Source organism: Trichophyton rubrum, assembly GCF_000151425.1.
Source record: "Trichophyton rubrum CBS 118892 genomic scaffold supercont2.9, whole genome shotgun sequence".
Classification (NCBI taxonomy): Eukaryota; Fungi; Ascomycota; class Eurotiomycetes; order Onygenales; family Arthrodermataceae; genus Trichophyton; species Trichophyton rubrum.
Window position 1 is genome coordinate 190,008 of NW_003456420.1, and position 21,112 is coordinate 211,119.

Below are 21,112 nucleotides of genomic sequence, written 5' to 3' on the forward strand. Positions count from 1 at the left end.
AATACTATCATGGCCGGAGGTGGGAAAAGCAACGACAGTCCTAGGCGCAGGAGATTCCTTTTCAAGCAAACAAATATCATTCGCTTTGGCAGGATTAAACGAACGTGATGCCCATTTCTTTCTTCTCCTGTTCCTCTTTTGTCCTTCATTCGTCGCCTATAATTCCTTTTTATTTCATTTTTGCCTCAAGTCTCTCCAAGACCCAGATTTGGTATTGCTTCTTATGGAAGAAAATTCTCTTTTTTGGAGGAGGGATGACAGTCTTTCTGTTTTCGTCATGAACTGGTTGGTCCATGCTGCTGTACTACAGACATATCCTGCATCTCCGGGATATCACGACCAGGAAGGTGAAAAAGCAAAACAAGCCAAGGAGCGGGAGGGAAGGGAGTGGGAAGAAAAAAATAATAATTAGCTACCTTGGTGATGAGATGCTACCCTTCCAGACATCATCCTCCTTGGATACTGAGATTTGGACTGTGAGAGAAAGGAGCTCACGTTGCTCTTCTGAGTAGGGTATATGTGTACGTAGTACAGAGTATGTATAGACGGAACATGCATGAAGAAGCGGACAGCTAAGTCGATGTGTCGCTGCCTTCAACGGCGAAGCCAAAAGAATACCACGCGGTGTTGCCGTCTAACCCTATCTCGAGATCCGAATATCAACTTAAGAAGGTCGTCTCAGAACATAGTATTGAAAAAAAAAAAAAAAAAAAAAAAAAAAAAAGAACTGTCTCACCGAGATCAACAGGCCTCTTGGTACTCCGTACCGCGTGGAGAAAAAGGATTAAACACAACTAGGCAAAGAGCATACAAGCTGGGAACACAACACTGGCACTGATGCAGCTTGAGCCATGGCCACGGGCTCCGTGTTGTTAGGCGGGCATGCGGCTGTTAGTTTGTATGTAACCATTTGCAATATTAGCTAAATGAGTTAACTAGTTAGCTAACACGGAAGGTATCCGCTCGATAAATCACTCCTGAGACAACAGACCAATAGACTGGGCTATCGTGCACAGAACCGAATATATATAAGTATCACAGAACAATGAGGGAAAGGGAAAAAAAAGCAACGTACAACCTCTTTAGGATGTTGGGCATTCTTGAAGGATCTGCAAAAAGACACGGAGTTTCCCAGATATCGACGCAGACAAGCCTCAAATTAACACGGATATTACTGCGGGTAACCAATATATACTCTCTCGTGGCGAGATGTGGTCCCTGTGTGTCGGTTGAATGGAAGACCAACATATACGAGCGATATCCATGCATGTTTTCCCTATCGCCGGAGTATCACTGCCAGCGGAATCACGCAAAAGCGTTGCCCCAGCCTATGGCTATATAGAGACGAAGGGGTGTATAGGGGTCATTTGTTTGATTTGGAAGTTTCTCGCCCACATCGTAGCAAGAGCACCCTGAGTATCACCTTGAACCCATAACTACCGTGCCATTTGACACCTTGACATTTCCTGGATCGCGCAAAAGGCAAGGACGGCTGAATTTCCGCTGTGGAATATTGTTAATCGTGCAATTTTGAGTCGAGTTTTTCGATTGAGGCTTTGATCGCCATTTTGGAGGGCCGATAAAGCTGAAGAAAGGCTCCACGCATGAAAAAGGCTGTTAAAATAACGCATCTCGAATGGACAGGATGTACGGAGTACGTATACTGTGCAACAACGGACGTTAATAATATATGGGTGGGTCAACACGGAGAGAGCTAAATCAACCTTTTTGGGGAGGCTGGAAGGTTATCCAAGGGACAAAGACAAGTCGGGATCTGGGATCTGGGATTCTTAGTTACGGTTGGATGCCGAATGGTCCAACCATAGTTACGGGGTTCTGCAAAAAGCAAGCGCTGGGCACACGGAGTTCATCTTCAATGCTCCGTCAAACGATCCTCTGCTCCGGGAAACAGCAGGGCCATGTCTCGAGTAATGCTAGCATATATACACCGTATATATATATATATTATATGCGTGCAAGGGTTAGGAGTTGCCTATGCGGGTTCTCGATAGTGCCCAACCCTTCGCTGCATTATCCTTATTAAATGAGGTGAGGACGAATTCACATGGGGAGGGACTGCAGAGGAGACGGGGCCACGATATTAATGTACCCGTATATGCATGGAAGGCATGTGTACGAAATCCGAGTGTCGCCATCCTGGTGATGGTCCATCGTCTTATAAGCAAGCAAATTGTGAACAGGGTACTCCGGAGAAGGGACATTGGTTCAACAAGGTTTCCATTTCTTACATACCATTTATTCCACAGGCCTCGTTCTTCTTCCAGAGTTGGTTCCTGGAAGTGTTTAGATTGAAATTTCGACGCCGGATAGTTAGCTGAGCACGGGCCTCGAGGGCGGGAAGTCTTTTTCACGCCACTTCACACGAAAATACCAGAGGCAGCGAGGCCTTGACCAGTCCCTGGTTCAGCACAAGGGAGTTACACATGTGAGACGAGAGATTCTGGTTGTCCTTCGTATACGGAGTATGAGTCCGTCATCACCTGGTACATGGGCCGTCTTCTCGGATCTCTTCTTGCGACCGTTTGAACTAACTAGTTATCCGCCAAGACAGGGCCTCACACCGCAGTTCCATGTGTACTTGATTGGAGAAAAAGCTAAGTACCTAACGATGCTTTGTTTTCGATCCAATGTATTTTCCGAAGCGGGGAGAAGTAGAAACGCTCGCCCTCGTGTCGGAAATGTTGGCGAGGAATGGAAAATGCTTCTCGGAGCGTAACCGAAAATGCGCCAAGATGGGATTGATGACTTGTGGTGGCAACCAAGTCTGTCAAACCTTTCCCCAGGCCCCGGGGCAAAGTTTGTTGGGTGGTGGGTACTGGCTTCTCCTCCAGTCGCAGGGTGTGTTAGAAATTTATCAAGAGATTCGTTTTTTGGATTTGGAAGAGGTTGCATATTGACATCATGCACGTATCCAATATACGTAGGCATGTAATAGGGCAGCCGAGGAGCGAACATGGGTTTAGATCCTGCGATCGGTTAAAAAGGGGAATTTTCCATCATCGCCAATTTCCATTTTAGCCGGCTCCTCGATCTCGTTAGGCCCTTGATGCGCAATCTTCCTTCCTCCCCTTCCATGGGCCACAAACTTTGACCTGTGGAGGGGTGGAAAGCGTTAGCTAACTCAGAATGGAGGACGGGCCGCATCCAATAGCAGTGTATGAGGCAGTTGACAAACGAATGCGGTTACCTGACTGATGTACCATACCGGCAATAAGGAGCCTCCAATTGGATGGGACAGCCGGCCAGACTCTAGGACGATTGATTTTCTTCACGGCTTGTTTCATCAGGCACGGAGCTTTGCCAGAACTATGCTAGCCTCTGTTTGTTCCGTGGAACCGTCAGAAGCGGCTTCGACGGAAGCATTAAAAAAGGCCAGCGAAGTAGATAGCTACTACTCCGTACTTAGATAACATTTCAATCAGTTGACGCTATCTCCATGAAACGGTGCGATGTGATAACTAGTCGTCTAGTCTGTTGGTTAGCGAGCCCTGCTGCCGATCTTATTAATGACTTTCAACCCACAACGGTGTTAAATTAGTGATTAAAACGGTACTAGAACAGGAAAAAGCTATCCGTATACGCCTTCGCCCTATCATCCGGATATCTCTCCCCGAGTCGGTGATGCCGCTGGCCAGTTCGTGTTGCTGGAGTTGATGTGCGGATTGAAGCCTGGAAGATTCGAAGTCGAAAAGACGGAGTCGTCGGGGTGACGTCTGGTATTTCCCCTTTCGGCCGTCATGTGAGCGACTTCAGCTTCCGCCCGATGACGCCAATTTGATAGCGTCGCGGATTTGGCATATTCTCTGCGCCTTCAGCCGAACTTCTAGAATGCGCTTTCGAAGGCTGAAGCTGATAGATGGCAGAGCGTAGGGCCTTGACCCTGGATCTTGGCCCGGCTACTATCCGACTGAGCAGGGGACCAGGTGCGAATATTATCTTCAATCCGGCGTCCAAAAATCCCAGGCTCAGGTTGAACTCACGTCAAATCTGCATAACGGTGTCAGTAAATGGATGCAGGTCGTCTGCTCCACTCTCACCAGCCACCATCTAAAGGCTCTCTGGCTTCACAGAGCAGCCGTCTAGCTCACTCCTCACTGCGAATATACCCAACAGCTGTGGATGTTGTCTGCCCTTCAATCACCCGGCGTAGTTTCTTGGTTTGGAGGTGATATATGCAGTCGCCATTTTGCCAAACCATGTTTCTTCCCTTCACCCTCCATCGGCCGATAGAACTCCTTCCGCCCTCAATATTCTCATTACCCACACTCTAGATTCCTCCTACCAACGTCTGCCAAAAGGCCTGCAGGGTCGTTTGACCAAAATGACTTGCCAACGTGACATGGAGACTCCGTGATGGAATCAATTAGAATAAGTGGACTTGCTGATAGCAAGCACCTCCCAGGGTCACTGCTCACCTCAGAGACGAGCCAAACATGGTGAGTCCACCGGGCCCGGATCTACGTGATCTCCTCTCCTTTTAGCCAGTGTTTTGAATTGAAGAATAAGGGGGTATGATCTTGATTCACCGCCCCGAGTAATTGATCGTATGACGTATATGTTATATTTAGTCTGCCTTCTATCGTCTTGGAACTCTGGATCATGTTGAGCCAAGAGCAAACTATATGGGCCATGGATTTTAGGCGTGAAGGACTTCACGAGTTTACGAAGTATCGTGACTTTTTTCCTTGGAAATCCGTGGCTCCATTTGAGACTGGGTATCCTGCTTTGAACATAGGCACTGATTGTGAGATGCGAGCGTCCGCCAATTTCTGCATCCGTGGCACAGAGCTACCGCTGGCTGTTGGTATCCCAATCTGTGCGAACAGCTCAGCGAGCAGCTAGGGGGGTATTTTTAGCGGAATTTTGAGAATCCGGCTTCCAACCCGTGAGGTTGAAGAGACCGTTTTCTTTCCCTTATTATTTACCGTAGCAAATGCAATATATCTATCTGAACCAAGAGGGCTGCTTGTTAGAAGTTAAGGTGTTCTCCTCGTGAGTGCTGGAGACGGCGTACCGTTAGCTATAATAATTAACCAGCATAACTATTTGGTCATACCAAGCGAGAGTAGCCCTTGGAAGGTGCAGCGAGAATATTCACCATAAACACAATATTATACCAATCTAAGGAAGACACAACTCGCAAAATATTGCATAGTTGATCATTAGAGAATCTACTCTAACATTCCGTATGTTGCACGTAGGTAGTAATGTATGCAATCTATGTTGAAAGGACCTCACAGTGAAATGAATTAACGGTTAGGTTAACAGCACACTATCCTCTATCTTCACATATTGGCTACTGCCGGTAGGACAGTGCAGCAGTCAGCTCAAAGAAATTAGTTTCATGTAGAGACTTTAGATATGAGTTCTGTAGATGTCCAGCTTCGAGATGCGAGTCAAAAGAAGGTGACATATTGTGAGCTTTTCGGGATCATTCTGGGTATCAACCAGGAGGGTTCCGGATCAGAGACCTGAGAGGCTGGTTATCATATTAGCACGCTGGTAAAAATAGGGAACCAGAATTATCAAGGTAACTAGTTACCGTAGCTAGCTACCTAAGTTTTATATAACCAAAGCATTATCGTAGTGCCGCCAATATCTGAAATCTTGACATCCGGTTATTGCTTGTCTTTTGGGGGAGTTGGTTGAAAAGCTGAAATCTCAAACCCCCTAGCCTATAACCAAACACAGCTACTAAATAGTTACTAGTTAACTAGCCAATTACAACTAGTTAAAGTTAACTAGTTAATAGTGGTATTGAATAATTTAGTTCATTGGTTGGTTTAGTTATCAGATGGCCCAGCAAGTTACACCTCAAGCCAACGGACATCCACGGGTGGGATGGTCAAATTCAAGCTATCAAACTGGCAAAATGGACAAGGAGAACCAACCAGAGCAGCAGCAGCAGCAGCAAAGGAGAGCAGACGAAGAAGAAGTGGAAGAAGAATGGAGTGGTGCCTTTGATCCGTTCGCTGACCCAGAGGAGCGGAGGGTACTGTTTGCCTCTCTGGACTCCTTCAGGTAGGCATTCTACTTGAAATCGACAGCCTGTGTATAATTGCTAATGCTACAGATAGACAATACCGCCGCTCTGCGCATCGAAACGTCACTCATAGACGGCGACAGTCGTTCTACGCTCTGCCCTCGCTGCACTGGAAAACCCTTGCCGCGCCACCCTTCAACCTGCTTGAGACGTTCAACAAGGTGGACGATGCAATTGATGCCAATGCAGAGGTAGCCGAGGCCATCCTCGACTCGGCCGTGGAGGCATTTCAGCTTCCCCGGCATCCCCAGGCCGAGGATAACGCAAAGGAAGGTCATGGAAGAGATGTATCATGGCATGACACTGCTACTTCGTCAGACGTGAGCAAGGCCAACTCTACGATCCGCCAGCTATACCGGGACTGGAGTGAAGGTGGTGCGGTAGAAAGAGAGATATGCTACGGTCCTGTCATGCGAGACCTGCAAGGTGAGTTTGGAGAGAAGCCTGCGCAGGGCACCAGGGTGTTGATTCCGGGGGCTGGACTGGGTAGGCTGGTCTTTGATGTTGCGATGGCCGGCTTCGATGCAGAAGGGAATGAAATCTCGTACCATCAGCTGGTGACAAGTAGCTGGGTACTGAACCGGACTAAATGCAAGGAAGAGTGTGCTATATACCCCTTTGTACTGCATTTTTCGAACCTGCGGACTCGCGAGCAACAGTTCAAGAAGGTCCTTGTACCGGATGTTCATCCTGGATCCGCAGTCAGAGGATACGAGGTTGACGTTGCAGACAACGAAGGCAGCCGGAAGGAGACGAAGAAGATGACGGGCTCGATGAGCATGACAGCTGCGGATTTTCTGTTACTGTACAATGAGGAGTCGAACAGAGAGGCCTTCCATGCCGTGGCTACGGTGTTCTTCATTGACACTGCGCCAAATCTGATACGGTACATCCAGACGGTGCACCACTGTCTACGGACAGGAGGCATCTGGAGCAATGTTGGCCCTCTACTGTGGCATTTTGAGGACAGACCAGCTCCGGCTGCTACTACTACTGCTGCTGCTGGTGATAGTGGTAAGGTGACAGAGGATGCAGCCGCTTCTGCCCATGCCCCGGGTGACGATGATCTCGAGAGGGAGTATAGCCATGGTCACAGCCACAACCATGGCCATAGCCATAGCCACCACGGCCGAGGGCACAGCCAGGGAGAGGGAATAGCGGACCCTGGAGTCGTAGAACTTTCGCAGGATGAAGTGCTGGCGCTGATAGAGAAGATGGGCTTTGCCGTAGAGAAGTTCGAGGAGGACATAGGGGGCTGCGGCTACATCCAGGACCCCGACAGCATGCTCTTCAACACCTACAAACCGGTGCATTGGGTTGTTAGAAAGAAATGAATCAACAATTTCGATGCCTTCTTCTCCTTCCCACTATATCGATATAAAATATATCTAGATCGACCGTCTTTATAGGCATCGTGTGTTATATGGAAATGGAAATACCAAAAATACCGTACATAGAAAACCAAGCGACCCGCGAAACTCCGTAATACCAATACGCAACTCCCCCAAAAAGCCGCGATGCGCCAAAATCGACGTCGACTTCAGCTTCAACTTCGTCTCTTTTTAGACAGCGTTTTCACCCTCTCTTTCGGCTCTGCTGTCTTCCTGCTCGCTGCGGTGGTTTTCTCCCTCCAGGATCCTTAAGGGGGGGGGGCGCCCGGGGCCACCTCCCGGGCCGTTAGAGACCCCCCCCCCCAAGCCCCGCCGCCCACCCCTGTTGCGCCTCCCCCCCCCCCCCCCCCCCCCGGTCAGAAGCGTTCGTTGCTTTGCTCTGCGACGACTCGACCCTTTTCCCTCCCTCGTTCTCTTCGCTCTGCTCCCTCTCGCTTCTCTGAGCCTCGAACGGAATAAGAGAAAAGGAAAAAAAAGTACCAGGGAGAAGAAGAACCCCCAGCCGTTGCTGTGCTTGCTGCCAATATACTCCTTGGGCGCTTCTTTTAGCCCTGTAAACCCCGTATTGCTTCCCTCCGCCCTCTCTCTTCCTTCTTTTATCCTCTTCTTCTCTCCCTTCTTCTTCTTCTCTTCTCCCTCTTCCTCTCCTCCTCTCATCTACTCGACACCCCCGTTTTATGGATCTCATGAGCTCTCGATTCAAGCTCGGTTTTGGAAACAAGCGCAAGAGTGGCTCCTCTCTCGCTCCTACAACCACCGCGACCAACACCCCCCCAAACGGGTCACCCTCGCAGCCCTCGCCGCCGCCAGGCAACACCTCCAACCCAAACGCCTCGTCCGCCAGTCTCCCCATGAACCCGCAGAACCATCTCGGCCGCCCGCCCAGCTACACATACGCTCCCGGCGCTCCAAGGCCCGCCAGCCCGCTCCCGCCTGGCGGCCAGCATCACCCGCAGCAGCTCGCCCACCATCCGCCGCCGCTGAACACGGGTGTGGGCGTGCCATACCCTACCGGAGGCGGCATGTCCTCTGCTCCTCCGCCGCCAGGGTACGGTGGCTACCCGCCTCAGTCGACTGGCCAGGGACATGGCATCCCACAGCCCCTCGCGCCATTTCGCGGCCATACCGGGGAGCTCGACAACCAGGCGCGCAGCAAGGCCCAGCTAATTGTCGGTATTGATTTTGGAACCACTTTCTCCGGTGTTGCTTATGCCTTTGCTACCAATACCGAGGCCAAGGAGGACATTATCACTGAGTGGCCTGGCGCTGGCACACATACCAAACAAAAGGTTCGTTTATTAGTCTCTTATTTATAACTATCAAAATAAATAAAGATTGAAATTTAACACTTTATATAGATACCTACCGTTCTATACTACGACCAGTATCAAAAAGTCGTAGGATGGGGGCCTGATATCGCGGACGCCCTCGCTCCCACCGGATACCCCAAAGCAGGCGTACAGAAGGTCGAATGGTTCAAGCTACAGCTCATGTCCTCCGGTGGAAATACCTATATAGACCCCATAAACCTGCCCCCGTTACCGCCAGGTAAATCTGAGATAGACGTGGCCGCAGACTACCTCTTCCATCTACGCGGGGCCATGCGCAACCAGCTCCAGAAGACTCTCGGCGAAGTTTTCAACCGTGAAGAACGCAACATCCGCTACTTCTTGACCGTTCCCGCCATCTGGAACGACGCTGGAAAGGCTGCTACCCGTGCGGCTGCCATACAGGCCGGCTTCCTGCGCGATGAAAATGACAACCGTCTCACCTTGATCACCGAGCCAGAAGCCGCAGCCATGTTCTGTGCAAAGACTGGTTTACTCAATCTTAAAATTCATGACGCCATCCTCATCGTTGATTGTGGTGGTGGTACAGTCGATCTCATCGCCTACGAAGTCGATGAGGAGTCCCCCTTCAGCGTCTGCGAGTGTACTGCTGGATCCGGTGACAGCTGCGGTTCTACCGCACTCAACCGTAACTTCAGCAACATCCTGCGCACAAAGATCCGAAAGATGAAGCTGCCAGATGGATCACGTACCGCTGGCAAGGTATACGCCAAGTGTATCATGGACTTCGAGAACAGAATCAAGGCCGATTTCAGAAATAACGGACAGAAGTGGGCCGTCGATGTTGGTATCGAGGCTGATTTCCCTGAAGCCGGCATCGAAGAAGGCTACATGACTTTCACCAATGAAGAGATTCTGCAGTGTTTTGAGCCTGTTGTTAATCGCATTTTGGAGCTGGTCAGGAACCAGATTATTGCCATTCAGGCACAGAACAGACCACTACAGGTAAGTCCTCCCAACACAATCATTGTTCAATCCTATATTAATAGTGTAGAATGTCCTTGTTGTCGGTGGATTCGGTGCATCAGAGTATCTTTTTCAACAGATAAAGCTTCACGTCCCTCCACAGTATCAGTCCAAGGTTGTCCGCCCCATGGATTCCGTTGCCGCCATCGTAAAGGGTGCAGTAACTGCCGGTATCACAGAGCGTGTCGTTACCTCCCGCGTGGCTCGTAGACACTATCTGATGGCCACCTTGCAGCCGTTCAAGGAAGGTCACCATCCTGAACAGTACCGTGTCCCGTCTCTCGATGGCAAGGATAGATGCAAGTATACGCGCCAGATATTCGTGCAAAAGGGCGAGCGTATCAAGAACGGAGAGCCTGTCAAGGTCAGCTTCTTCAGACAGGTGGCACCAGGAGCGACACTGATGTATGAGGATATCTTATACGCCTGTGACGAGGATGTTTGTCCCGAATATACAAAGGATCCACGTATGTTATCACCTTTTCTCTCCCATTTCTCTTCTTGAATCATCAGCTAATTTCGCTCTTATCATAGGGATCAAGGAAGTTGTCACCCTTACATCTGACCTGTCTCGCAAAAACCTTGAAAAAGATTTTGAACGCATGGACACTCCTCAGGGTACCTTTTACCGAGTGTACTTCGACATCTACCTCACCCTTGATGGCAGCGAGTTCAACGCTGAACTTGTCTGTCAGGGCGAAGTCATGGGCCGTTGTTCAGCAAGATTCCGATAAAGGGTACCTTTCGTTCCGACTTCCCTCCCACTCCCTCCCCCTTATATTTTCCATGCAAAACAAAATCGGCCAACAAAAAAAAATCTGATAAGAATGAGAGAATAGAGTGAAGAAGAGAGAGAGAGATCCTACCAAAGAAAGTTGAGAGATGGAGGAAGCTTCAGGAATAGGAGACAGGGGACTTTGCATTTCCACCTTGGCCATTTCCCCGTGGATTGATATCACGCCTTGATTTACATACTGACTTGTTGATTGGCCTCGCATTTCTTTTTCACTTCCCTTCTGTTCGTGATAGATCTATTTTTATCCCCTTTCTTTCCCCTTTTTCACGCCCTTCTTGCCGGTTGCCGAGTTGGTAGCAGATTCATCCTACCTATCTCTTAACACATATACAGCATTCACGCCATCTACGACATCTACCAACACCATATCACGGCATACTTACTACTATACGCAGCCCATGACCATCTTCCTGTTCCGCTAAATAATATAGCCAGCCTCGCCCTACTGATTTATATACCCCCTTTCCCCTTCGATCCGACTGGCCCGGCTGTCAATATCGTTAGCCTACTCAAATAAAAGGAAAAAAAAAAGAATCTTTCATTTTGCTAAACATCGTATTTCTTCCCGGTGTGCCTGTCTGCCTTACAGGCACCGATCATCAAATAGTTACTCTCGGCTTCTCCTCCTTTTCTGATTCCAATTGTTTGCTACTCATGTATGAAAGGAAATAAGCACTTCAACCCGACGGGAGAAGAAGAGAAGAAGCAAAACGTCTCCCAAGGCTTCTTCGCTGCCGCCGATCATATGATAATTTTACATAAATCACCGACCATGTCCCTTTCATCCCATGCACTAGTTATTACACCCTCCCTCCCCTCCTTTCCTCTGTGAAGAAGGATATCGATATCTCGTTGAATAACGAATATGCACACAAGGGTATGCCCTGATATACGACACTAGACAGAAAACATCGCACAGGTTGACATCCCGACGGGGCAGCGGGAAAAGCAAAGAGAGGATGTATGTCAGAGCCGGAAAAGCTGCAGATACACCGAATCAACCAGTCATTCGTCTCCTTATTGCTATCATCCCTGCATTAATCATGAAGAGGAGGCCGTGCTGGCTTCGAAAATTGCCTGACATTGACTTTATCCGGATAACAGACACGCGACCTCCTCCCTTTCTCGTCCTTGGGGTGTGTATCCCCCTTTTTTGCTTCTTTGAGGTATTAAATGTAATGTACCATGTAGCTAGGATGCGTTAGGCACCCAGGCAGATTGGTCCTTGATGCTCTTATCAATCTTCTTCTTCGACTGTTTTCTGTCTTCCACGTCTTTCTCACTCATTCGTTCGCTATTAGGTGCTGGCCAATTTGCATGACAATCTGCAGTTGTCATGTCTCTAGGTGTTCCTCTCCTATTGCCGATGTCAAGAAAATATTGGGCCACAGTGCTTTGAGCATCAGCTGGCAGCTGCTGCTTTACCTTTTCTCATCGTGCGATAGATCAGGCAAAAGCTCACTTGACCACCTGGCATGGCCCCAGTAAGTGGCTTGCTGCTAGCGACTAGGGGCCTGGGCAGACATGTTGCAGCCACGGCTACCGCGGTAAAACGAGTCGCATAAAACACCGCAATATGGAGACAAAAAACAACATAACCTTGTGGATCCCTGGATTGTGCTGATGGATGTTCCCCGTTCGAAGCGTGTTGGGTAGTCACTTGGGCGAATTCTTTTTTCGTCTGACGGGGAGGGGGTTCACGCAGTACGAGGCGCAGCACTGAACAGGGGCATGGGATTCTGACAAGACACAGGTGAGGGGACCAGCAACGGCGGTGACAGCGGCATTCAGCACACAACTGCTTGAGTTCCGCTCGACCGCTCCTTTACAAAGGAAGTGGAATCAATAATTGAGGTCAAGCTCGATCATTCAGCCCATCATAAGTAGCATGTCCAAAAAGGCCACGCGAAGCGTACCCCCTGATCCCCTGCAAGGCGTTTTTCTCTCTGTGCCCGCCACTTCTAGCCACTGTATAGGGAAAAAAAAAAAGGCGCCCAAAGCCGAGCTGGTAGTACCGTATCGTGGGGGTCTTTTCTTTCCACCAAAAGGTGCTAGGAGGCGTCAAAAGATTGACCGACTCCAGACAGAATAATTATGACAGTTTCCAATGGTAACACTGCACTCCACACTCTAACGGTCCAGACAACATGTCTGCCAGCGAATCCCTGCTTTCAAACTTGTCCAACGAGGATGGATCAGTGACATTTTCAGCTGGTCTTGAACGCCGGCCAAGCTGAGGACTGGCATCATCGAAATCTCTTGCAGGACATGATAGTAATGAACAAAAAAGTAACGAGAAACTTGAGAAAGAAAACAAAATCAATCATCGTCCGTATAATCGACAGACTTTGAATTCAAACTTCCCATTCTTTACGAGGTCGAGGGACCCCGTCGTGAAAGGGGGGATATTGTTTCCTTTCCTCGAGGTAGAGCACAGTTAGTTCTCTCGGTTCGCGCTTCATAGTGTCACAAGCCACATTCATAGATGACCGGACCGAAGGCCTAGCTTGTCAAGCAACAGCCGCCCTCTGCGCAGAAATATTAGTTGTGGATAATACTTGCCATTTCATATAGGACAGGGATATAACTCGCGGGGGTGGATACGGGCTAAAGCCTCCCACTGACATGGAACGCTGCTTGGCCGTTGTGCACACTCAAAGGGGCATAAAAAGCGCAAGTGCGGTGCGTAGATATGTCCAAGTTTACACCGTATGTGTGAGTCTTCGGTATCGCCGGCTAACTGGTTAATTGAAGCGGTCACGAGTGTAAAGGATTGATGTGGCAAGGAGGCGTATAGATATCTATTCAAGACCATCAGCGTTGTATTAATGTCATCATTCTTGAGCTTGCTCCCGTTTCATACTTCGTCGAACGGGGATGGAAGGACCAGGGTGGAATCAAAAGATCGCGTGGCCTTCTTCCACCTGGAAGTACCACCATTGGGAGGTATCGACGGGAAAAAGGAACGAGAAAAGGCAAAAAAGGGAGGATATACTCCGTACAGTCATAGCAAATAATACTCCATACATACGGATACTACTATTTGCGTACAACGTATACCATTCCCATGTCGCAACGAAACGAGCTGGTGGAATTTGTTCTCCGTAGTCGGCGTCATAGGCAAAACTGCTCAATCAGTGGTCTTTCAATCGTACATTCCGAGCCTCTCCATCGGTTGCAAACCCAAGATTATTTGCTTCATTGGCGCACGGACAAGGACAGACGATCTGGATCCGTGGGCTCTGGCCCTGGGCCATGGATTATGGATGATGGGCTTGTGAGAAAAGCGTGAGTTAGTTCAGCGGTGGAACCCCCTTTACCTTCGCGCGATTGCCTGCAGGAAAATAAAAACAATATATCCACAATTAAAGCATGTATCTTTCTGGACGGGTTGGGGGTAGAGAGGGGGAAGAGGATAGGATGACAGGCTTGAAGCTTTTTGCTTCTTGTCGTTTTCCAAGAACGAAGCTTGTGGATGATCGTATGTCTTCTTGCTGACCCAGTCGTGCTTGCCGCACATTCACGAATAGGGATCGTTGGCGGGTTATTCATTGCTCCCTGTGGCTCAGCTCGCTATCAATGGGAATGGGGCCGACACTGTTCACTGTGTGACTGGACTGGGCTATATTGACTGAGAGTTCCGGCACTTCTGCTTGTGGTTGCAATAAAATCCCTTCGGGCTTCCTGTTCCTTTTCCTGTTTTCTTTTCCGATGACCACATGGAAATGGATTTCACTCTGAGTCTCTATATATTTCATTCTGTTCGAGCTCTCTTCTCGACTGCTTTCCTTTCTCTGCAATAACATTGATTTTCATGTGAGATTGCCGCTGTCACTGTCAATAGAAAACCGTTGGCCGTCATGTTCATCCTCTTCAATGCCGCCTCTCTGGTGGCCATCTTCTGCATTTTTCTGGCCTGGACACATAAATGGCTGTCCCGTTCCTCATGGCGGGCTCAGAAGCAAAAGGCAGAGGAGGAGGTCCGGAAGGTGACCCTCCCTCACTCTTCTGCCTCAAGCGAAGGCCCAGTATCATCTCCAGCTCCAGTGCGAGAGAAACCGAAATACCGAATCACCATGGGCCTCAAGAGAATGGACAAAGCTGGCTGGCTCATCGTTGACGAAAACTATAGCGCTAGACATCAAGTGCGAGCCAACCTTTTCAACAACAGGAACCGGGAGGTGTCACAGTGCCTTCCTGAAGCAAAAGATGCATGCGACGAGGCCTTGAAGGAAGTGTCCTCTTTTCTATGCCGGACATACCCTGACATGTTTGAACTCAAAGAGTCAGCATCAGGGACTATCGTAAGAAACAAACTTATGGGAGAAGAGTTTCCCCTGGAGAACAGCACCATTTCACCCCTGGAAGCAGCCGCTAGGCTAGCCATGGAAGACATGACCATTCTACTCAAAAATGACAGCGGTGACCATTATGTGTACGTTGTATCTATCTATAAATCAAACAAATTAGTTACCCACTTTCGACAAATAATTGTGCTTAACCTGCTGATGATATTGTGTAGGGCTGCAACCTCCAGTGCATTCCTTATTGGTTGGTCTGCCAATACCCGCATGGGCTCGACGCTGAACGAGATGCATGCTCCTGTACCACAATGGGCCAGGCAGATCGCCTTTTCCGTGAACAAGTAAGGCTTCCCACAGTTCCTGATGTTCGGTTTGGTTGTTCGAGCCGGCTCCGTTTCCATGGTTCACACCCGCTGACGTTCTGATAAACAGGTTCATGGCGCGGCTAACCCCTGAATCGCCCATGGAACGCTCCAGCTACTTCGTCCAGGTTATCCAGCCCAACGAACCATGGGAATCTATTTTCTTTCAGCCCGAGGGCCTGCTGCAAGACCATACCATACCAACCCCTGAACGCGTCTTGATCCGCCGCGAGAGGCAGACCTTCAACCGTCTCCCGAAAACCAACGGCATCCTCTTCACAGTCAAAACAACAGTCTCGTTCCTGGAGGACCTCCCCCTTAGCGAGCTTCAACTGCTGGCAAAGGATATCGAGAGCTGGCCTGAAGACATGGCAGCGTACAAAGGTCGTTCTCACTGGGGAGAGACGATATCGAACTTTTGCCGGGTGAAGGAAGCTACCTATGACGTAGTTTGCTGACAAAGCAGGCATGCATGGTATCAACCTCCTTTTTCTTCTCGCTGTGTTGAACATCTGGATATTTCAAGTTGGATCATAATATCGGACGGTTTTCTCTTTTTTTCTGTCTTTTATCTGCTGCATGGTATAGGAATGGGGCATGTATCAATGGAGGAAAGGGAGGTATTTTGAATTTCTTATTTCATGAAGCTCTGCCAACGAGACCCTGTGATACTAGGTCGACAGACTCAAGTAGTGGGAGGAAGTCGGTATAAAGAATTATATTCGAATGATGAGCATGAAAAAAGGATACATACAGGATCGAATTGAAAACACTCTCTATATACGTGGTTGCGGGGAAAGAGACGCCCTATAAGTAACAAAAAAAGAAGACGAAGGGGGTACCTATGCCACATGCATTACCTTGGAATTAAAGGCGTGTAGCACGGTAAAGAGAAAAAACACTGTCGACCGGATTATAGTTTGCTGCTTGTTGGGGGCTTATCTTGCTTAAGTCGAACGACTCCCTGCATCGAATGGTCAGCCGTCTGGTCTAGTACTTTGCAAGGGTGCTTTGAGATTTGGAGAGAGAAGGCGGATAGAAAAAGAAATATAGCAGAGATTATGAATCTTTTTAGTTACCTCTTGCACGCATGTCGCGATCAGGGTGCCATCCTGAGCCCACATCTGCTGCAGGACAAGGCCTCGGCCTGCCCCGGCCCATGGAGTTCTCATTTCTGAGAATATCCATTCGTCTGCACGGAACGCCCGCCTGTCGTGGAAATATATCGTGTGATCTAAGCTGACCATCATGCCTACTTCCATATTGGGGTCATCTGAGGTCTGTTTTGATAGCTTTAATTCATGTTCCTCTTGCTCGGCTAGGTCCGTAAGGTATCTTTTAGCTAGCTCTTCTTCGACACCCACTTCTTTCTTTAGCGCTGCAGCGGCCCTTTCTATAGCCCCTGGAGATGAGAAGCGGCGGATATTGTGGACCCTGGATACGGTGCCAATGAAATAGCTATCTGACATGTACGCTAAGGCCGTCAGATGGGCTTGTCTGCCACCTTCTGCAGATATCGTGCCCCGGGCCTTGTTGTACAGTTGCAAGGACCTGTCCGCAGCGTGGGGGGAATCTCCTATTTTTTTCAAATCCATGTCATTAGTCATTAAGCATATACAAGGTTATGCATAACCACTAGTTATCCGCTAGTAGGTGGGATAAAATGCGGCACTGTCACCGGATGTTCGCGTACTGTTTGTTATTCCAACCCGTCTCGACTCGAATGGGCCTCGGCCTCGTCCAAGCCCATCTGGCTGCTGGGGCAAGGGAACATCGGGTTTCTTCCTGGTATGCTTGATCTCTTTCTTTCCCCAACTTCCTTCACGGTCAAAACTAAGGGTTGTGGTGAATATGGGCCGCCCCTGTTGCCGTGCCTGGACTGTTCGAGTAGCAAAACTCCTCCCATCACGAACTCGTTCAACGTGGTATAGCACCGGTAACTGTGAATCTCCCGAAAGGACAAAGTAGCAATGCATACTATGGGGATAGAAATCAGGCGGAACCGTTTTTTGAGCTGCAGATAGACATTGGGCTATGGCTGCGCCCCCGTATATGCCTCGAGCGCCAGGAGGATGCCAGAGGGGCCTGGTGTTTGTAAACACATCCTGTTAAGACAGAAAACCGTTAGCCCATTCGATTCCATCAAGAATAGGCAGCACCTTGGGCACCTGAAGACTGTACGCACCGGGCCGAGATCTGTCACCGGCGTTAGCTCGAGGACATTCTCGATTTGCGACTTTGAAGGGTCGTGAGGGGGCGCTTCAAATATCGTTGCGCCCATGTCTAACCACTTCTTCTCTCAGAATCTCCTTCGATACCGCCGGCAGTACAAGATAAATGGCAGGCCAAGGAGGCCAGATACAGACGACCGGCTCGATATTTATTCTTGACCAGGCCTGCCATTATCGCCGCGTCCGAGCCGGCGCCCGTGAATTTTCCTTTCGCCTTTTGGTTTCATCCAAAGTCTTTTTGAGCCGAGGTCCAGCTGGGCTTATCTAATAGATTGAACTCAATTAATCAGTCACGTGAACACGCGATAAGGTTGGATCCGTCTCGCGTTGATTTTTGCGTTTTTGCGATTCCTAGGTCCCTCTTCTGTAGGGGTAACACCCGTAGATACCTAGTTACAAGCTGCTTCAGAGCCTTTCAGAGCGATATGCTCGACCCATCTTCAAACATTGCCTGCTGAACAATGGCATTTTTAGCCAGACGAATGCTTCATTTTCTCCAACCAGCGAGGCCTACCATATCATATATAATGGCTAGGATGAACCGACATTCGTCATGGGCAAGTCTCGCTGGTTCGCTAAAGTCTTTCTTGCCTAGGCAGCCAGAAAAACCGCGTTTGCTTCCCACAAGTGGTTTCCAAACCATTGACTCAAATATAGTGATTGAAGAGGAGGCAATCCCTGACTATAAAGCCGATCGATTCTATCCCGTTAAACTCGGAGAAGTTTTTGAAGGCCGCTTCCAAGTGATTGCGAAGCTAGGATTTGGCTCATCATCGACTATTTGGTTGGCCAGGGACCTCAGGCATGTTTCTCTACCACTCCCTATGTTCGAAGTACTTGGCTGTGACAACCTTATCTAACTGCCGTAGGCGTCATGAATATGTAGCCTTAAAGGTATACGTGCATACGTCCAAATACCTCAGGGAACCTCCGTTTTACGATCATATTTCTCGCCATCTTACAAATACGAAATCACAATATGAACGACAAAACATACGACGAGTATTGAGCACCTTTCAACTAGCTGGACCCCATGGTATACACCCCGTTTTAGTCTGTGAAGCATCGCAGATGAGCCTCCGTGATATGAAGACCGTCTTCTTTCCCAATGGTTTTGAAGAATCTTTTGTCAAGGCGGCTACAATTGAGCTCCTTAAGGCTGTAGATTTCCTCCACACCCGCGCAGGGGTCGTTCACACCGGTATGCTTGTATTCTTTCTGGAAGACGGCAGACATTGCATTTGCTCACTACCACTAGATATACATCCTGGCAACTTGCTACTGGGCTTGTATGATAACAATGTACTCCAAGTTCTCGAAAAGATGGAATTTGATTCGCCTGTTCCTCGCAAGCCGGTTTCGGACTCTCGGACTATCTATATGTCGCGACTCGGTAAACCCAAAGAAGGGCCAATGCTGTTATCTGACTTCGGAGAGGCAAGAATTGGCCCAGGACCCCATGGCGGAGATATTATGCCACTTGAATTCAGGGCTCCTGAGGTTCTACTATATGTAGGCTGGAGTTATCCGGTTGATATCTGGAGTGTTGGGCTTACAGTATGTTTCCTTTCATCGCTATACTGGTAATTAGCAGCTAATATTCGTTATTTAAGGCCTGGGACTTGCTCGGGTGCCAGAGGCTCTTCACAGCTCGAGATGAAGAGGATGGTCAGGCGTATGATGCGGTTCATTTTGCTGAGATGATTGCAGCCCTGGGTCCTCCGCCAGCTGAATTTTTGGCCAAGAACCCTGAGCGACGAGCTGATTTCTGGGGCGAGAAAGGTATGTTAACCATCCGAGAGAGCCTTTCCTGGTTCGTTGGTATATTAAATAAATCTAGGTGAATGGCTGGAGCTGGCACCCATCCCAGAAGGCAGAACACTTGAATCCGTTGAGAACCGGCTGGAAAACAACGAGAAATTCTTGAAGTTCATACGGCGAGCTCTGACTTGGATGCCTGAAGAGAGACCTACGGCAAAACAGCTAATGCAGGATCCTTGGTTGACATCGTAGAAACAAACAGCTGATTCCGGACCACCCTGGAAAACAGCATGTGCCATCAGTAATGGGCAATCGTTCAGTTCAGAGGCACAAACAACTCGACTCCAGATCGTGGATAATTAACACAAAACTCCGAGAGGATTATTTCTTGCAGCTATAAAGCCAGGTTGAGCATAACCAACTAGTTAATGGATCAAGAAAATGCGGGTAACTTTGCGAGCTGACAAACAAGACCGACCTCTAGCTCGCCCTTAACATAAAAGCTGCCACTGAGCCGAAAGAGAAAGCCCACACCAGTGGCCAGCTAGTTATACAGTTAATGATTTCTTTGGCAATATGGAGCACTCCTCGAGGATCGCCTGGAGCCTGCCCGCCTAAACTTCCTTCAGAGCGGGAGACGCTGTGTCCAGTCCGCTCTCTTTGGCTTATAAGCTTAACTGCTCAGCTAATAAGCTGCCTTCTGTTGCGGAGAAGTTACGTAGTTGTGCATGCGCCGCTGCGGCAGGAGTTCACTGCTTACTCCGTACTTCGAATGTTCCTTAACTAGCTAGTTGTCTAGTTTATGTGTCACAGAGGCGATATCCCAACATTTCAGTCCTGCATGTCGACCTACACTTCTACTCTCGCCAGCCACCAGAGGAGCGCACTGTGACCCCGCCAGCCAGCTCGGACAATTCAAACGCCCAGAGAGTGGGAATCAGAAAGTCCGTCTCGGCTAGGATGCCTGCTAGTCTCTCGGACCAGAAGTACGGTTCTCCATCCAAAACGGCTTGCGTCGATGCCTTTCAGCCAATAGATACGACATGCCTGACAGGGAGATGCAATGCTGCTGAGCATTTTTGATAACTTTCATGGCCTATCCTGGGAATTCAGCCCGGACTGCGAGGGATGGCGACGACGTCGTAGGCCTGTTCCAGCGCTGGGCCACCTAACTAACTAATAAGTTAGTTGGTTAGCTGAGCGGGCACTGCCGATCACCACTTTAATTAGGCCTGGTCAAGGATGCAATGGAATTTATCAAAAAGAAAAAGGCTGCTGGGGAGCAGCTATATATACCCTGCCAGCCGGTTCTGGTGGATCGGGCAAGCTGTCAGCGCAAAGGCCGTTTTGTCACCACGCAAATACGCAAATTGGCTGTGTGGTCGAGTCAAGATGCGTTTCTCGACTCTAGTCAGTCTCGCCGCCTGTGCGGCCGCAGCTCTCGCCTGCGACTCCTGCAGCGAGCCAGGCAAGCCGGCTGAGCATAAACGACTGGTGCGTCGCATACAGCCTGAAGCTCAGGGAGCGCTCACGAAACCCAAGGGACCTCTCGAATGGGGCCAGATCAACTTCTTGCACACCACCGATACCCACGGATGGCTCGAGGGGCATCTGAAGGAGCAGAACTACGGTGCTGACTGGGGAGACTATTCCTCGTTCGTCAAGCATATGAGACAAAAGGCTGATAGACTCCGAGTCGACCTGCTTCTCATTGACTGCGGTATGTTCTACTTCTGTATTATCTTCTTTCCTGCCATCGTTGCCAGTGTTGGCTGACATTGGGAAAAAGGTGATTTGCACGATGGCAACGGATTAAGTGACTCTACCTCGCCCAATGGCGTCATCTCCAACGATGTCTTCTCCCGCCTCGACTATGACCTGCTTAGCA

The 21,112-nt window shown here is 49.2% G+C and overlaps 6 protein-coding genes across 11 annotated transcripts; 5 read left to right on the top strand and 1 right to left on the bottom strand.

The window, feature by feature from the left end:
- Window positions 1-1,963: 1,963 nt before the first annotated feature.
- TERG_12509 (uncharacterized protein) lies at window positions 1,964-3,118 on the top strand. The gene has a single exon (XM_047751456.1). The coding sequence runs from the start codon at window positions 1,996-1,998 to the stop codon at window positions 2,311-2,313; it is 318 nt and encodes a 105-aa protein (XP_047607126.1). The 5' UTR covers window positions 1,964-1,995; the 3' UTR covers window positions 2,314-3,118.
- A 1,743-nt stretch (window positions 3,119-4,861) lies between these two features.
- On the top strand, window positions 4,862-7,491 carry TERG_07057 (uncharacterized protein). Of its 2 annotated transcripts, XM_003232158.2 has the most exons (2): window positions 4,862-6,042; window positions 6,099-7,491. In XM_003232158.2, the coding sequence occupies exons 1-2, from the start codon at window positions 5,816-5,818 to the stop codon at window positions 7,396-7,398; spliced, it is 1,527 nt and encodes a 508-aa protein (XP_003232206.2). In that variant the 5' UTR covers window positions 4,862-5,815; the 3' UTR covers window positions 7,399-7,491. The 2 variants fall into 2 exon arrangements, with proteins under 2 accessions (XP_003232206.2, XP_047607127.1); XM_047750316.1 differs by having other exon boundaries at window positions 4,862-7,491.
- Window positions 7,492-7,912: 421 nt separating this feature from the next.
- On the top strand, window positions 7,913-12,090 carry TERG_07058 (uncharacterized protein). Of its 4 annotated transcripts, XM_003232159.2 has the most exons (4): window positions 7,913-8,744; window positions 8,814-9,749; window positions 9,799-10,237; window positions 10,305-12,090. In XM_003232159.2, exons 1-4 carry the CDS (start codon window positions 8,133-8,135, stop codon window positions 10,502-10,504), a joined length of 2,187 nt encoding a protein of 728 aa, XP_003232207.1. In that variant the 5' UTR covers window positions 7,913-8,132; the 3' UTR covers window positions 10,505-12,090. The 4 variants fall into 4 exon arrangements, with proteins under 4 accessions (XP_003232207.1, XP_047607130.1, XP_047607128.1 ...); XM_047750319.1 differs by having other exon boundaries at window positions 8,814-10,237; XM_047750317.1 differs by having other exon boundaries at window positions 9,799-12,090.
- Window positions 12,091-14,426: 2,336 nt separating this feature from the next.
- On the top strand, window positions 14,427-15,690 carry TERG_07059 (uncharacterized protein; the record flags this gene model as incomplete). Of its 2 annotated transcripts, XM_003232161.1 has the most annotated exons (3): window positions 14,427-15,001; window positions 15,089-15,211; window positions 15,303-15,690. In XM_003232161.1, 3 exons carry the CDS (start codon window positions 14,427-14,429, stop codon window positions 15,688-15,690), a joined length of 1,086 nt encoding a protein of 361 aa, XP_003232209.1. The 2 variants fall into 2 exon arrangements, with proteins under 2 accessions (XP_003232209.1, XP_047604696.1); XM_047748708.1 differs by having other exon boundaries at window positions 14,427-15,211.
- A 455-nt stretch (window positions 15,691-16,145) lies between these two features.
- On the bottom strand, window positions 16,146-17,513 carry TERG_07060 (acyl-CoA thioesterase II; the record flags this gene model as incomplete). The annotated part of the gene is made up of 4 exons (XM_003232162.1): window positions 16,146-16,196; window positions 16,312-16,808; window positions 16,926-17,337; window positions 17,418-17,513. The coding sequence occupies 4 exons, from the start codon at window positions 17,511-17,513 to the stop codon at window positions 16,146-16,148; spliced, it is 1,056 nt and encodes a 351-aa protein (XP_003232210.1).
- A 150-nt stretch (window positions 17,514-17,663) lies between these two features.
- Window positions 17,664-20,089, top strand: TERG_07061 (CMGC/SRPK protein kinase). Its single transcript, XM_047748709.1, has 4 exons — window positions 17,664-18,265; window positions 18,333-18,664; window positions 18,722-19,020; window positions 19,077-20,089. The coding sequence occupies exons 1-4, from the start codon at window positions 17,925-17,927 to the stop codon at window positions 19,305-19,307; spliced, it is 1,203 nt and encodes a 400-aa protein (XP_047604697.1). The 5' UTR covers window positions 17,664-17,924; the 3' UTR covers window positions 19,308-20,089.
- The last annotated feature ends 1,023 nt before the right edge of the window (window positions 20,090-21,112 follow it).